This window comes from Phocoena phocoena, chromosome 5 (genome assembly GCF_963924675.1).
Source record: "Phocoena phocoena chromosome 5, mPhoPho1.1, whole genome shotgun sequence".
NCBI classification, from domain to species: Eukaryota; Metazoa; Chordata; class Mammalia; order Artiodactyla; family Phocoenidae; genus Phocoena; species Phocoena phocoena.
Genome location: NC_089223.1, coordinates 69,628,793 through 69,644,283, shown reverse-complemented (window position 1 = coordinate 69,644,283; position 15,491 = coordinate 69,628,793). Strand labels below are relative to the sequence as shown.

Genomic DNA, 15,491 nt, shown 5'->3' with positions numbered 1-15,491 from the left:
CCTTAACGTAAGCTACTTAAAATGCAAAAACCCAATGGAGAATTTGAAGGGATTATATGTATCTTATAAGTTGATATCCTCAATTTGATGAGTTTCTATATGAAATCCCTTTAGATTTAAACATTAATTTTATTCTTATGATAACTTACTCCTAAATGAGAAGATCTAAACCTTGAGGAATGAGGGTATTTCAAATTAGAAACAAGTTTTCAGAATTCTGTGTTGGGTCAGAAACATTAAAACTCAAAGGAAATACACTAAATCCTCATGATATTACAACTCATATCATTAATTTTTTTATTCCACAGTTCATGTCTAGTTATTATTTAATTCATCTGTAGCTCAAAACAAATTAAGATGAGGCAGAAAATAAGTTTTCCTTAGAAAGAGAACTGAGGAGTATCCAGAAGTTTCGACTGGAATAAACACTTCCCTTTCTACCTCTAGGAATGCCACTCTTACCATAAATACTCTCAACACCCCTGCTACAGACACAGAAAGACATGCCCTCTGGATGTTATACTCTTCTGTAGATATCACAGTTCTCAGCCTGACAGTAAGTATATCAGAAATCTCTCTTCTTTTTATGAGAAAAGACTTACACTTCAATAAAGAAAAAGCATACAATAATTATACAATATTCTTAATTAAGGAGAGAAAGAAGAAACCACTGTTAAGATAGTTGAAAGGCAGAAAGAGCCAAAATATGATATGATATGAATTTCTGCAAGACTCAGTCCTGTTCGGCATAGTATTTGCAGCATTTACAGCAGGACCCAGCAAATCCTTGGCCCTTAGAAAGAAACAATGGAATGAATGAACTAGGCTTATAGAGACAGAAATTGGCTAACTCCAGTTGTATGATGCAAGTAAAAGTGATTTCTTTTCTTTATTTCAATAGCATGTTCTTATAATGGAACATGTGTTGTACTGTTTCGAGTCATTTTGAGAATCACACTGTACCTACCTTATCTGCCCTCCAAGGGGCCTCATCCCCTGGAGACCAACACTACACCTTGTACATCTTTATATCCTGCAGAGTGTCTGGCACGTCATAAGTCTTCAATACACATGTGTTAGGGCACAAACTACTAGAATAACTTCATTTGACTCTTTTCAGGTTAACACATCAAAAAGTAATGAATTGCTGGCTGGCCAAGCTGTGCACTTGGCCATCTCCACTACCAATATAGATTTCTACAAGATGATTGGAGATGTAGCAATCAAAAAATAACACTAACACAAATGGATCCGTCATGCCTATGGTACAATTCATCCGCTGTGTATTAAGGAGTGAAAAAAAGAAAAATGTTGATTGCACCTGAGCTTAAAAGCTGGCAGGAAAACAACAGAGTGAGTGGGGTGTGCTTGTGCCAGAAAAGAGCAAAAATAACAATCCCTCAAAAGTATGACTAAGGGCAATGCCTCTCTAGCAGCAATGGTTGAGAGAAGAAGCTGCTATTTACCAAAACTGTTTTAAGGTGAAAAAAAAAAAGCCTTAGCGTTAGTTCATTGAAACATGGGTAGTATTCTCTGGGTCACTCACTTCAGTGATGCTCCCTTGAATTTTGCAGGAGATGCTGTTTGGGAAGAAAGTGCCACCATCCAGTCTAACACAACCCATTGCTGCCGTGGACGCACTCAGTCTGCCTTTCCTATAAAATAATCACAAGCTATATATACAGTTAAAACATCAAACTGAGAAAGAGTTCTGCAAAACCTCACTCTAACCATTTCTGAAGAAGCCGGTCTTAGCACCACTCCCTAAGAGGGTAGGCAAGCAACACACAGCTTTAGAGTGAGGGTGTACAGAAACGCTAAGATGTTTCTTAGTCGGCTTGTAATACTAAAAAGAATCCAAAAGCCTGCACATAACACGACTGCGTTTCTCGTTTTAGTTAGCATGCGCTGTGAGGAAGCCCGCACTCTGAAGGAAGCCCATGTCCAGAGTTTCCAGCCTCCCAAACAGCAACCCACTTCAGGCACCTAGTACCTTTCCGCGTTCTGTTTCATGCCTCCCACAAAATAATTTTCAATAAAGAGGAAATGAAAAAAACTTGATATCCATTATTTACATATTTACCCAAAGCTAATTACACACTTCTGTGAAGTCATCCCAATTTATTTTTATTTTCTCGCTCATGAAATAATCAAACTCGGTGTTTCCTGTTTGAAACACCTTTTCGCAAACGCAAGTGGGTGGAGAAGATCTGGTGGCAGAGAGTGAAAAGGGTTCTGAAATCTTCTTATGCCTAAGAAGGTTAGCCCACTCCAGGCACACTGGGGGACCTCAGAAGACCTAGTCAGGAGGGAAGGGAGAGTAGATTCTCTGCTGCCTCCTGCCTCTTCAGGAGCATCAGCCCCAATCACAGCTGCTGAATGAGGAGAATGCCAAACATCAGAGCTGTAGAGCGGAGGACCAGTACCTGAAGTTTACCCCGCCTCCGCCTGAGACAAGAACTTCTTAAGGGCTCAGCCGCTTCCTTTCTGCTCAGCGCACAACCCACTTGTCCCCTGCCCCTTTCAATTCCGTATAGAGATTTCAGATCATTCTCAGTGTGTTATCTCCTTCCTGATGCCTATACCACGTCTCACCTCATAAGATACTGTCAAGCATCAGGCACGCACCCGGTAGCTGCAAGACCCAGAGCTCGTGCCATTCAAGTTCCCGGCACATCACAGGCTAGGATGGTGGACACGCTCAGTTTCATGTCCCTAAAATCATCCTCTGCATCTCATAGTGAGGTTTTCATTCTGTAAATATGATTTTGTTCTTATAGGCAAATTCAGTATCGTGAACTGGTGATGCTCAATTGTTATATGTTACAATAATCTGACGTATTTCTTTTGTGATTGGCTTTGTTTCCAGAGATTCTGTACATATACAAAAGTGTGCTACAAAATGAAACTAATAGCATGAGAAACATACAAATATATCTTTTCTCTGTGCCACACATTTATCCTTTTTTAGAAGTCACAGCTTTTACAAATTAAAGAAAACATTGAGTGATGGACTCTATTGCATTCATAGTAGAAGTAGTAGTAGAATCGACAATAACAGCAATAATACCTACAAGTATTGAGTTCCTACTCTGTTTGCCGGACGCTCCAACATTTTTTTTTAAATTAAATACTTAACAAACCAATAAGTCACATACTTTTAGCCCCCCCATTTTACAGATAAAGAAACCAAAGCAAGGAGAGGTTGAGTGAAAAGTTTGTAGTTCATATAGTATGGCAACAGAATTCAAATTCAAAGATGCTGGTATTCAGAGGCACTGATCTTAACCACTTCTTTATAAAATAATACGATGCTATTTTGAGGTCAGACTCCCTCTTAGGTTCTGGGAGAGACCAGATTTTTTGTACTAATTTTTGCCCACCGAATATCCTATATTTTATTTTTATAAAATTGAGAGTAGTAAAATTCATAGAAACATGTTATCATCCATCTCTCTACAGCCTGAGGAGAAATATCCAAGAGTGAAGTTGGAAACTGACCCTCATACCCTAAGTCTATAATCTGACATCATGTGTTTCATGGCTTTAAGCATAAAGCTGCTTCAAGTTTTAGAGGAAAAAACAAGAGCACTGTGTACCAATTCTATCTAGACAAGCTCCTTGAAACAGCTTTTCAAAATGCAGCTAAGCACAGCACTCTATCTAGATTTTCCAGACTGAATCTATAATTTAGATACCAAGCCTTGTCATGTCTAATAGTTGTCATTGTCGAGCACTGTGAATGTTAGCTGTTATAAATATACGAGGCCTGTCTACACTTTCCTTTTCTTCAACGACCTTCTAAACACAGTCCGAAACGCAAATGTGGCTCCTTTTATTCAGTTAACAATTTGAAAGCCTCTTATGGAACATCAAAATCCATAGGTGGTACCTGAGTTGTGAGCTCCAATGACTAAAAGGAAGACTAAAGGAGAAATTGATTCAGTTATAAGTTCTAGCTAAGCTGAACATATGGTCTTGGTAGATACATTTCCAGACTTACAAGGGACTAAGCCAACCAAATGCATAAGACCTACCAGTATTTTCTTGGCATGTTTTCAAGGATACTACCTTCTAAGATGATGTTCTTGAAGAACTCTTCTCTGCTATTCCTAACGGTCCTAATACCTATCAATGCATGCCACATTATGCTTTCTTATTTACTTGAACCATACCATATTATTGTGAGACAGACAGGATAAGTAGAACCTCTCCTCCAATTTCACAGGTCAGTAAATGACGTCACAGATGGGATAAATGAATCATCCCAAATCCCCCAAATCACACAGTTAGTTCAAGGCAGAATCACATCTAACATAAGCCAGGATTTGGAATAATTGTAGTGATTGTTTCCATCCACCAAGAAGTCAGCCTAATACGCTGGTGCTAACAGTGAAAGGCCAGTACAGTAATTAAATGATAATTGCTCTGATGATTTTAAGGATAAGGTAAGTTCTATAGTCGATTCTTTTCATGGGAGCATACTAAATAACATAAAATAAAATAAATGAATAAAATAAAATTCATTCAAGAAATATTTAATTCCATGCTTACTCTGTGCCAGGCACTATTCTAGATGCTTGAGAACCAGACAACAAAACAGACAAAAATCCCTAACCTCAATTAGCCTTCATTCTAGCAAAAGAGACAAAAGTAAGCAATTGACCTAATGATTTAAAAATTATCTTGTATATTAAAAAATAGTAAGTGCTAAGTAAAAACAGAAAAAAAGGCGTAAGAAGGAGCAGTATTGCTAAAGGATGAACACATAGTATTTATCGCACTGTTCTGGGTAGGCCTCGTTGAGAAGGTGAGCTCAATGGGTATCCAGGGAAGAGGGAACAGTTGGGGAAAAGCTCCAAGGAGTGTGTGTGTATCGTGGTGTCTTCATGGAACAGAAAAGAAGCCAATGTGACTGTAGCAGTCTTAGCAAGAAGGAGAGTTGTGTGAGGTGAGGCCAAAGAAGAATAGGGAAACAGATTATGCAGGACTTTGGAGACCATTGAAAGAAATCTGTGTTTTATTCTGAAAGAAGTAGAAACCATTGCAGGGATTTTGAGCAGCTGAGTAATGTGATCGGGCCCTCAGTTTAAAGAGGACCCATAGGTCTGTACACCTTAAATGTTTACAGTGCTATATGTCAATTATACCTTAATAAAACTGGAAGAAAAAAAAGAAAACCCATAATTAATTATTAAATACCTTAAAATTTTATCATTCGACCTATTGTACAATCCTTTTCAAGTATAGAAGTCCCAATTTATCTTCCTCCTCTCAGAATAAAATGCTAATATTCCCATTTTCCCTAAGAAGATATCAAGGCTCAGAATGTCTAAGTAACTTGTCTGGGATAAGAGCTAGTAAGTTGAAGAGCCAGGTGAAAAGAATAATTTTTCTAACTCTTAATACAAAACTGATTGCTCTTTCCTATGTACTCATTTATACTAACGTTACAAAGGAGAAATAATAATAATTGAGATTAATTATTCAGATTATCCATCAATAGAGATGTTCAGTTTGATATATTAAATTGAATCAAACCCATTTTTCCCCTTATTATTAATTTCTGGGATATAATGATACAAATAATTTCCCTGAACTTTCTATTTGAAATGACATATGAACATTCAGGCTGAGAATTTTGGACAGAGAAGAAACCGTAATAATAACTGAAACTTACAACAGTGTATTTACAAAGGTTTTCAAAGTCTTCTAGTTATTGCTATGTATTAACTCTCTACTATATGCCAGTCATGTGCTAAATCCTTTGCATATATCACTGTATTTAATATTCATCAAAAACCCTAAGAATAGTAATAGTAATCCTATTTTACAGATGACAGATGTAGCCCCAGAGAGGTAAAGTACTGAAAGGCCACAAGACTGCTCAGTACTCCATCTAGGATTTTACCTAAATCACCACAGTCTAAAGTTAGGTTCTCTTCACTCAGCCACACCACCTTCCTGCAGTAGGATGCACAAAGTATCACCTCAACATTCCCAACTAAAAGGTCAGCCAGATGTGAGTAGCTCCATTTTCCAGATGATTAACTGGTCATAGAAAAGTTAATCAAGTAATCAATATATTTTTTTAGAGTCACCATATGCAAATCAATATTTAGGTAGTGACAGTACAGAGCATTTATGATACAATACCTTGCCTCAATAAGTTTACGCTCTTGTTAAGGTAACAAGAGACACATAAAAAGGTAATAAATAATCCAAGATAGCACATAATACGTACCAAATGAGATACAAAGCCAACAACAGCCAAAGAAATTCAACAGAGGGAAAATTGAATCTGGGTGCTTCAATTCAGTTAAGAAAGGTTATTACTGAAAAGGATCCACATTGAGGTGGTCTTCACAAGAAAAGAGAGAATGAGGAAGAATAATTCCAGTGAGAGGGGAATATTTTCCCCTCAAAGGCTAAGGGAGCAGATGTGAATGGATTATCAAGAGAAAATGAATGTGTTTGAAGTACAGGATAGATGGGTGGCAAAGTAAAAATTAAGCCAGAGAAGTAAATTGTAAAAACCTTGATTGTCATGTTTGGAACCTATGGGAGGAGGGAAGGAATTGATTGTGTTTAACTGCTAGTATGTTGCGTGTACACTGTAGTTTATGTAATCCTCTCAACAACACTATAAAGTAGAAATACATCATGGCCATTTAATTAATTTATTTTTTTAATTTTGGGAAGGTATAGTTGATTTACAATGTTGTGTTAGTTTCAGGTGTACAGCAAAGTGAATCTGTTGTACATATACGTATATCCACTCTTTTTTAGATTCTTTTCCCATATAGGCCATTAGAGAGTACTGAGTAGAGTTCCCTGTGCTATACAGTAGGTCCTTATTAGTTATCTATTTTATATATGGTAGTGTGTATATGTCAATTCCAATTTATCCCCCGTTTACCCCCTGGTAACCGTAAGTTTATTTTCTACATCTGTAACTCTATTTCTGTTTTGTAGATAAGTTCATTTGTACCCTCCTACATGGGAAAGGAAATAGTCACCCAAGTCCAGGAAGCACAAGACTCCCATACAGGATAAACCCAAGGAGAAACATGCTGAGACACATATTAACTGAACCAACAAAAATTAAATACAAAGAAAAAATATTAAAAGCAGCAAGGGAAAAGCAACAAATAACACACAAGGGAATCCCCATCATGACCATTTGAAATGAAAGGAAACAGCGATTACCTGGCCAAGACACAGTTTTGGGTGTGTAGATGGAGCAGAAATTCTAATCTAGATCCATCTGCATGCAAGGCCTATATTCCTTCCCCCCTACCCCCTCATCACCATCTACAGAAAGCAATGGGGAGCTATCACAGGTATTTGATCAAGACAAGAGAGTAATATATGAAAAGTATTGACTACAAGAAGACCAATCTGACTGTGAAATATTAGCACATGTCCACTATCAGAGAAGGATTGGGGAAGGAAGACACTAGGCAAGAAAAGCCACTTTGTCTATTGCATTAACCTACAGAATGAGTCACAAGGATCTATATTCGAATGCTGATGACCAAAGTAAAAAGAATGGAAGAGATATTTTAAAAGAAATATGAAGAGATAAATGGCAATATCCATGTCCTTTAACAGGTAGTTTTTACTTCCCAACTATACACCCACTGTGTAAACATTTCTCTTAAAATCTCATAGACAAGATCTAGCTTAAATATCTTAAGTCTTTTAGACAGCACATGATTTATTAAAAAATAATAAAATCTAAGCCTTGGGAAAATCTCTGCCTTAGTGCAATCTACCTCCCAAATCACCATCATGAACTATGACAGCCTCATGCTAGGCATACTTCTGTTGTATGAGTTTGACATTAGCTCCTTGCTATATATGCTAACATGGACGGTAATGCCTTCTATTCATGGTCATTAGAAATGTTAATTACTAAGAAAAGATTCTTTTCCTTTAGTTTTTCCTTATTTTAACTTTTCTTTTAACTTTTTATTTTATATTGGAGTAAAGAACTTATTTACAAAATGGAAACAGACTCATAAACCTGAGAGTTTTTCTTTTAGTAGACTAAGTGTATATTAAACAATTGAATTATCTCTGAGAGATACAATGCATCATACTTCTGAACATTATTCTTCCCCATCACTTCTCTCTTGAAATGCAAGGTACCACTCAGGATTCAAGTCCAAAACCACTATCAATTAAATGGCATATTATTTAAAAACAAGTTGGGTCTTTTCCAACCTTTTCTGACTCCTGGGCAATGCAAACCACACAATTGCCAAATATGTATAGAATTAACAACCACTTACATTTTTCAAAAGACAGTATTGACATAAACATCCAGGTGTTTAGTCACTACACATCTTTTCAAGCAATTTAATATTGCAAAGTTGCCAACCTGGTAATAATCAGGCTAACTATATAAACCTTCAGTCAGTACCAAGCATTCAACTAATTCATCTTAACTTTGAATTAGTTATTAAACTGAACATCCTAATTAGTATAACATACATTTGATAAATGTGTGCATGCAGATATATACATACATACATACATATATATATATATATATATATATATATATATATATATATACATCTCATGTTAGAATTAATAAGTAACAATATTTTGACTCAGAATCCTTTCAGGAATTACACACCTACCTTACTTGTGCCTAATCTCTTTAGTATCACTCATCTATGCTAAAGGATAATTAAAATTTAACATATTAGCCAAGCCTAGTTTCCTTTACCTTTATGGATAAAAATAGATCTGTTTTTCTGAGTTGAGAATGAATGTTTAAATTTGAAATCAAACTGTACCACAGGTCAATAAATTAGGCCTACAGCTGAAGTATACCCAAAATGTCTTTGAAAGTTTCAAGAATGCCAAACCGGTGCTGTATTTTAGAAACGTCACATGCACGTGTAAAGAAATATCATCACAGAATCCTGTGATGATTGCTAAAATTTATCTGGTTGCTAAAATTCAACCCAGATACTCTTTTATATTTTTATGTTTCTCGTTTCTATATATCTGTACTAGTGTGAAAGTAGGCATCTGTAAAATTCAATGAAGGAAACGAAAGATACTATACAAGCATATCTGCCCAATAATGTCACGCTTTCACATAGTCTAAGTTTGAAAAACTTAGCCATTATAAATAAACTAATTTAAAAACTATTCATGCACAAAGTCTGGGCTCTATATGACTTCAGGTAGTCTATAAAAGGTATGGTAAATACATTATGTCTGTATAAAAGGAATCAGAGATAATGTTTACTTCATATACCTTATTTTCTATTACCTATGTTTTTTAATATGTGACAATGCATTCATGTATAAAATGTATTAAAATATAAATATTACCCTTAACTTTTAAAGGCATTATTTTGTGAGCATTTAAGAAAAGGAAAACTATTTTTACCTCCCAGTCCTGGTCTAAGCCGATTATCGTAACCATCCAGAAGTCTGTCTAGAATTCTTGTAAAGATGGTAATGTTATTTTTAGCCTCATCTTCTTGGATGTTAGCCAGCACCAACCTAAACAGATAATTTTACAAGCTGATATATATACATACGTGTGTTTTGCAAGTGCCAACATGCTCTTCCTCCTTGATTTGAATTTTAAGGCTCCCTGAGCTATTAGTGTCACCCGTTTTCCTCCTTTTTTTTTTTTTTTCCCCACTCCTTTAAATGCCAGTATGTCTATAGGGAAGGTAAACATGCTGTTGGAAATAGATAATAAATACTAGCTTATCAGAAAGTTTGATGCCAAAATTATTTCAGATTTCTATCACTTCACGTTTTGTGTAACCTATTCAATTTTTCTAAAATGCACTCCCTAGAATATATTATGATGGTAGATTATCACATGCAGATACTATTAGTAATGTTGTTCTGCATTTGGAAAGGTACAAAAACCAAAGGGACTACTGAAAGAATTCTTCAGTGATTTGAATATTAATTGGAAAATAAATTGCCTCCTTGGAGGCACAGAATTTTTCCATCTTTCTCAGAAATGTCTTTTCTTTTTATGTCTTTTTCTCTTTTAAGCCAAGATGATTTTCTAACTTTGGGTATACCTCCACCCAATGGCCAAGTGCAATATAGACATCAGGGAAACTCCGCTGGCTGTGTTCCAGACTCCACTGAAGTCAGGAGGTGGAGGTGGGCTCTGAAAGCATCAGCAGCACAGACACAGCTGCAGAGAGCCTTGGAGGAGTACCCTCCTGACTGGTCTCTGAGGAGAGCAATAGAGGTCATCCAAAGATTAAAATGCCCAGCTACTTTGTGTGTGTGTGTGTGATAAATTTGAGGAAAGAATAAGTGGTCTTAAAATATCACCAGAAGAGGGTTAGAAACACTGATTTTCTCCATTATTTCTCCATCAGAAAGCCAGACACCTGGTTTTGTGACATCCAGCAATTTGGTGCAGAAGCAACTGGATGTATAAAACAGAATGTCCCTTTTCGCTGCCATTTTTTTCCCCAGAATGATTCAGAGATTTAAATTACTGGTCCAGAAAAAGAATCATTTATATAATAGAATAAAATACTGGCATGAGCATTACTGGTCAAATATAGAACAGAAAACTAGTAGAAGAAAATATGGTTAAGTACTGAGGATTTTCAATGATTATTAATGGACCACAGTTTGTTCACTCCTCTAAAATCAAAGATTATATGTAATTGCATTCTGATCAAGGTGTACTGTGTGAAATATCATTGACAGAATTCATTTGCATTTAAATGATTACACAGCTAGTAGCTAAAAATAGTCATAATACATCGAAAAATCAATAACCAACTTCAAGCAAATATCCTCTTGGGAGAAGAGAAAATATTAAAATATTGATATAAAGATAAACATTTAAAAAATTATGTAAGCAAATTAGTTCATACCTCAAGCCTCAAAAGTTTTTATGTTGCCTTAAGCTAACTTTAAAACCAATCACTAAGATGGTCATGAAGTTCCACTTAGAGATTTTCACTGGAAAGCGTTTTTTAATCACATGTCACATTTTCTTTCTAAACTCAATATTAAGATATTAAATGAGGAGTTACTTTCCAATTAAAAATAAGACTTCATAAAGAGATTTCTTCTCAGTTCTAGAAAGTATTTTCAAACTTTGACAAACTTTCATTTTACTGAGACAGGGAAATGAAAAATTTAAAGGGAAATAAAGGTATCATAAAATCATAAACACTAATTTTTTTAAAGGAATAATTACATGGACATTATTATGAATCATATTTTAAGTTCTCTGGCATTTTGAAAACCATACCCTAAATTCAGGCAATTAATAAAAGCTGCCCATTGATGATAAAAAAAAATCAGAAAAGACTACAATTAAGATGATGCTATTGAAAACAACAGAAATTAAATTTGATATTTGTAGAATACAGGCAAAACAGAATTTGTTACATTTTCAAAGTACTTTTTATGACAGTACCATTTTAGAAGTAAAAATTTCTAAATCAATAATATGAAAAGTTGATTAATAAATCAAGCTTTTGTTTTATTTGTTTGTGGTTGTGAAGTTGTATAGTACCTCCACCTAGAGGTTTCAGATCCACACATCATTTAGGTTTTCTATGTTGACTGAAAGAGCCAAGACCAAAAGGAAAGAAAGACAGAAAGAAAAAGAAAAGAAAAATATTAACACTCAAATCATTTTAGCTTATGCTTTTCTGTTGGGCTTAAAGGAAAACCGATGGTTTCTTTACTGAACTTTGGTGTTATTATAATCGCATATAACAACCACTTCAATTCCTTGCAAAAATATGCCATCTAAAGGGCACTCTTTTCTTCCGTGATTTATTTTTTTAGAAAATGTTTGTATTCCTTTTTATATTTTATCGCTAAAGACAAGAAGCAGCGAACTTTTAATAGTCTCTGTCATTGAATAGTTCTGTTTCTTGGTACAATATGTTTTCATTAGAAATGATCCTTCAAAATACTTCAGCTTCTGAAAAGCCACCTCTGCATTGATAACATTCAAGAAACACACCTTCACCCTGAATTTAAAATGGCAAATACAGTAAATAATTGTCTCACCTGGCTGGGTCCCACACCAAGAAAACAAGCAGCAGCAACTGCGTGTTGCAGATGTGCAGTTTCATCTTCATCACCACTCTTTGTAAAGTCATGGAAGAAAAACAAAATACACTTAAAATTACATTCAGTCCCACCGTCCAAACAGCCCAAAAGAATGTCATTTCAACTGGGAATTGGAGTTAAAGATATAGAGATTATTCCAGTGGAGTGTGTGTAGGGTGTGATGACTGGAGGAGGGTCTTTTCTTTTCTTTTCTTTTCTTCTTTTTTTTTTTCTTTCTTTTTTTTTTTTTTTTTTTTCTCTTAACAGAATGATGACCAAATAATCAGACTTTGCTCTGCCAGGAACTTCCCTCAGCCACATCGTCAGCAAACACTGTTTTGTGGACACACACGTATTAAGGACACACGGGACCCTGCACTGACATTTGAGCTAGAGAAAAGAATGGGTTGGAGGGGAGAGTGAAAAAGGGGAGGAGAAACGGGTATTTCGTGCCACATCCCCTCAACCAAGACCGCCTCCGCGACCACAGCGGGAAAAGCAAGGGGCAGCCAGCCCACTTTTTTCGATTATTCTTCTTTCATTACAATGAACTGCAGTCCTCACGTCTTCACTACTTCAGTCCTTTTAAAATAAAATAAAATCACCTCCCTCCCTGCCCAACCACAGTTGCCCAAGACCACGTCTTGGAGGCAGCCGGGTTCGGATTAACTGCTGCGAAACAACGCGTTTGACAGCTGTTCCGGAGCCGAGGACCGCAATCCGAGCCGGAGCGTGAGGCTCCGGGATCCAGCGGAGGCAGACAGGCAGCGGCGATCACAGCGTGCAAAGTTAAAAGACTATAAAAGAGCCTGGCTAACGTGCTGCCGGGCGGGCGTCTCGGATCTAATTGTAGTTGCAAATAGGCTTCTGGTGAGGAGTATCGCAATTATTTTTTAAACATGCTGGGGAGGAGGGGGCGACCTGAGCCGCTTCGGTTTCCAGGGACCTCGGAGAGTGAATGGGGGGAGATGAGCCATGCACGGGAGGCAAAGGTAAATGGGGAAGCAAGGGTCCCTGTTGGGACCAACGTGTGCGACCTTACCTGAAACGGCAAGCAGAATTGGGTGTTTTCCTCCCTTTGCCCTGATCTAGAGGAGATAAGAAACTTGAGAGAGAGACAGACAGACAGACAGACAGACTGCAGCAGCCCGGCGAGCGGGGAGCGATGGGCTGGTAGCAGCCGAAGGAGAGCGCGAGGAGTGGCGGCGGCGCGAGGAGTAGAAGGAGGCGAAGGCGTCCGTAGTGGCGGTGATGGGCGGAGGAGGAGGAAGAGGAGGAGGGGGAAGCGTTGGCAGGAGCTGGCTGGGTGCGGGGGGGACGCGAGCAGAGGCGCGGTGCGCGCAGGCAGCGGCGGGCACGAGCCCCACGCCTGGAGGAGGAGGAGCCAGGCCCGAAAGGAGGGCTAACGAGGTTCTCGGCAACGCAGGGACGCCCCCCTACCCCCGCCCAGATACCGGGTAACCGCCCACCGCCCGCCGCCCGCCGGGCACCTGCCAGGGCACATCCCCAAGCGGCGGCGAGCGCCTCTCCCCGCGCCCACGCCGCGCCGGAGGAGCGGAGCCCACTCGCCGCCCGGGACTGCGCCCCGCGGCCGCCCTCAGGGACTCCCTAGAGGCCCCGAGGTTCCAGGGGGCTGCTGGTGGGTGCTGGTGCGGCTTCGGGGACGCGGTGTGTTTGTGCGGCCCTAGATCCCCGGGACCTCTCCCTGCCGCCCGCCCCCCAGCGTGCCCTGGCTCCGGAGCGACGTGGCTGCCGAGGAGAGGTACAGCTCCCGCTGGAAGGCGAGGGGACTCATCACGCCTGTACTTGGTCATCAGCGCATCCACGCAGGACCAAGTTCGAGGCATGTTGCGTGGAATCAGACAGCAGGAAGTTTCTCTGATTTCCTGAGCCCTTCTGATGTACCACTCATTCCTTCACACTCCTGCAATCAGGACCAATTTCCCTTCAAAGCTCTGAGGGCTGGAGACTTCCCTGGAGCTGGTCAGTCAAGTCATCTGCAAATTATTGGGAAACCCGCTCACTCTCAGCAATTCTTTCCCCCAATATCTTTTCACAAACGTCCTCCCTACCTGGAGGACAAACTCAATCAACCGCTCCAAAAAAGTTTACGTACTCCCCACCCTACCCACCTCCACCCCCAGCAAAAAGGAACCTGCCGTGCTTCTGCTACCTCTGCAAATTCTTTCCGCAGCGGGGCGGGGTAGGGGCGGGGTATGTAACATGTTTTGAGGTTTTCCCCCTTTAGGGGTTTTTGCTGGTGTAGAGACCTGTTGTAATTTCAGTCCCATCGTACACTTTCAGCCTTGTGCTTAATTTGTCTCATTTCTCTTCTACTTTATCCGAGGCGATAAAATCCAAACGTGCAACTTGAACAACAACAAAAAGAGAGACATTTTCCTCTTGGTACTGCAGGTAAGACAGAACGTTATGCATATCCTTCTAAAGCAAAGCAGAACGGGTGTTTGTCTCTTCAAGAAGTTGTAATAAATGGTAGACATTTTAAACGAAAAAACAAAAAGTATGCTGATATGTTTCTGTCTTTTTGCATTCAGAGTCAATATATGCCAAACACTTCAATTTTGTTAGATATGAACCCAAAATTCAGATATTTTTCCTAGATGGTACAGTTTTCATAACAACAGGCACTTCTAATCGCCGGTAAATTTTAGCTTTGCTGTGAAGATTATGTGAGGACAATAAAACCTTTACATTGCAAATTTTTCAAGCTGTTCTTTTTAACCTATTAATCACCACTTTCTAAATGAGCATTTAATAAGCTACAACCTAAACAAACATTTGCTCTACTTAGCTGCCTCTGTGAAGAATGGAACACCACCCAGCTTTCTCCTCCATCATTAATATTCCCTTCCTGACTTGCCCACTGCAGAGTCTAATTGAAATTCACAAAGATAAAGGCATGCCATTTAAAACCTTGCAACTAGGGAATCTAAACATCTTCTACTTAGTGTGAACACTTCACTTCCTACTGTATTTTCCTATTTTCCATTTCTATGAGTCAATCTTTATTAAGATCTCTAACACTTCGCCATTTATATTACTACTAAGTTGTTTATATTTTGATAATGAAAGTTGAACAGCCCATGGTTTCTTCCCAACCTTAATTGCTATGCTAGAAAATTTCTCCTTCATGGATGTACAAGTTTTGTAAATATCTTCATAGATTATTTGCTTACCACTATAGTCTTTTCCTTGGGTGCTAATGACGAATTATGGATTGTAGCTTTAATTGTTTTATCTCAAAATTTGTATTTATTGGAATTTGTTCTCAAAAAAAAAAAAACCTCTACCATTAGCACCCTTAATAAATTTGTAATCTCACTGCCGTATGACCCGTTTATGTGGAAGTTCACAAAGTTCAAGCTGTTTTGGATGATTTT

The 15,491-nt window shown here is 38.4% G+C and overlaps 1 protein-coding gene across 1 annotated transcript in view; it reads right to left on the bottom strand.

The window, feature by feature from the left end:
• Positions 1–13,938, bottom strand: part of GABRA2 (gamma-aminobutyric acid type A receptor subunit alpha2) — a 117,358-nt gene extending 103,420 nt beyond the window's left edge. Inside the window, exons 1-3 of the mRNA XM_065878250.1 lie at positions 13,133–13,938; positions 12,049–12,124; positions 9,416–9,531 (exon numbers count right to left, since the gene is read on the bottom strand). Coding sequence (XP_065734322.1) covers positions 9,416–9,531; positions 12,049–12,119 — 187 coding nt within the window. The 5' untranslated portion in view covers positions 12,120–12,124; positions 13,133–13,938. The remainder of the gene's footprint in view (positions 1–9,415; positions 9,532–12,048; positions 12,125–13,132) is intronic.
• Between the last annotated feature and the right edge of the window lie 1,553 nt (positions 13,939–15,491).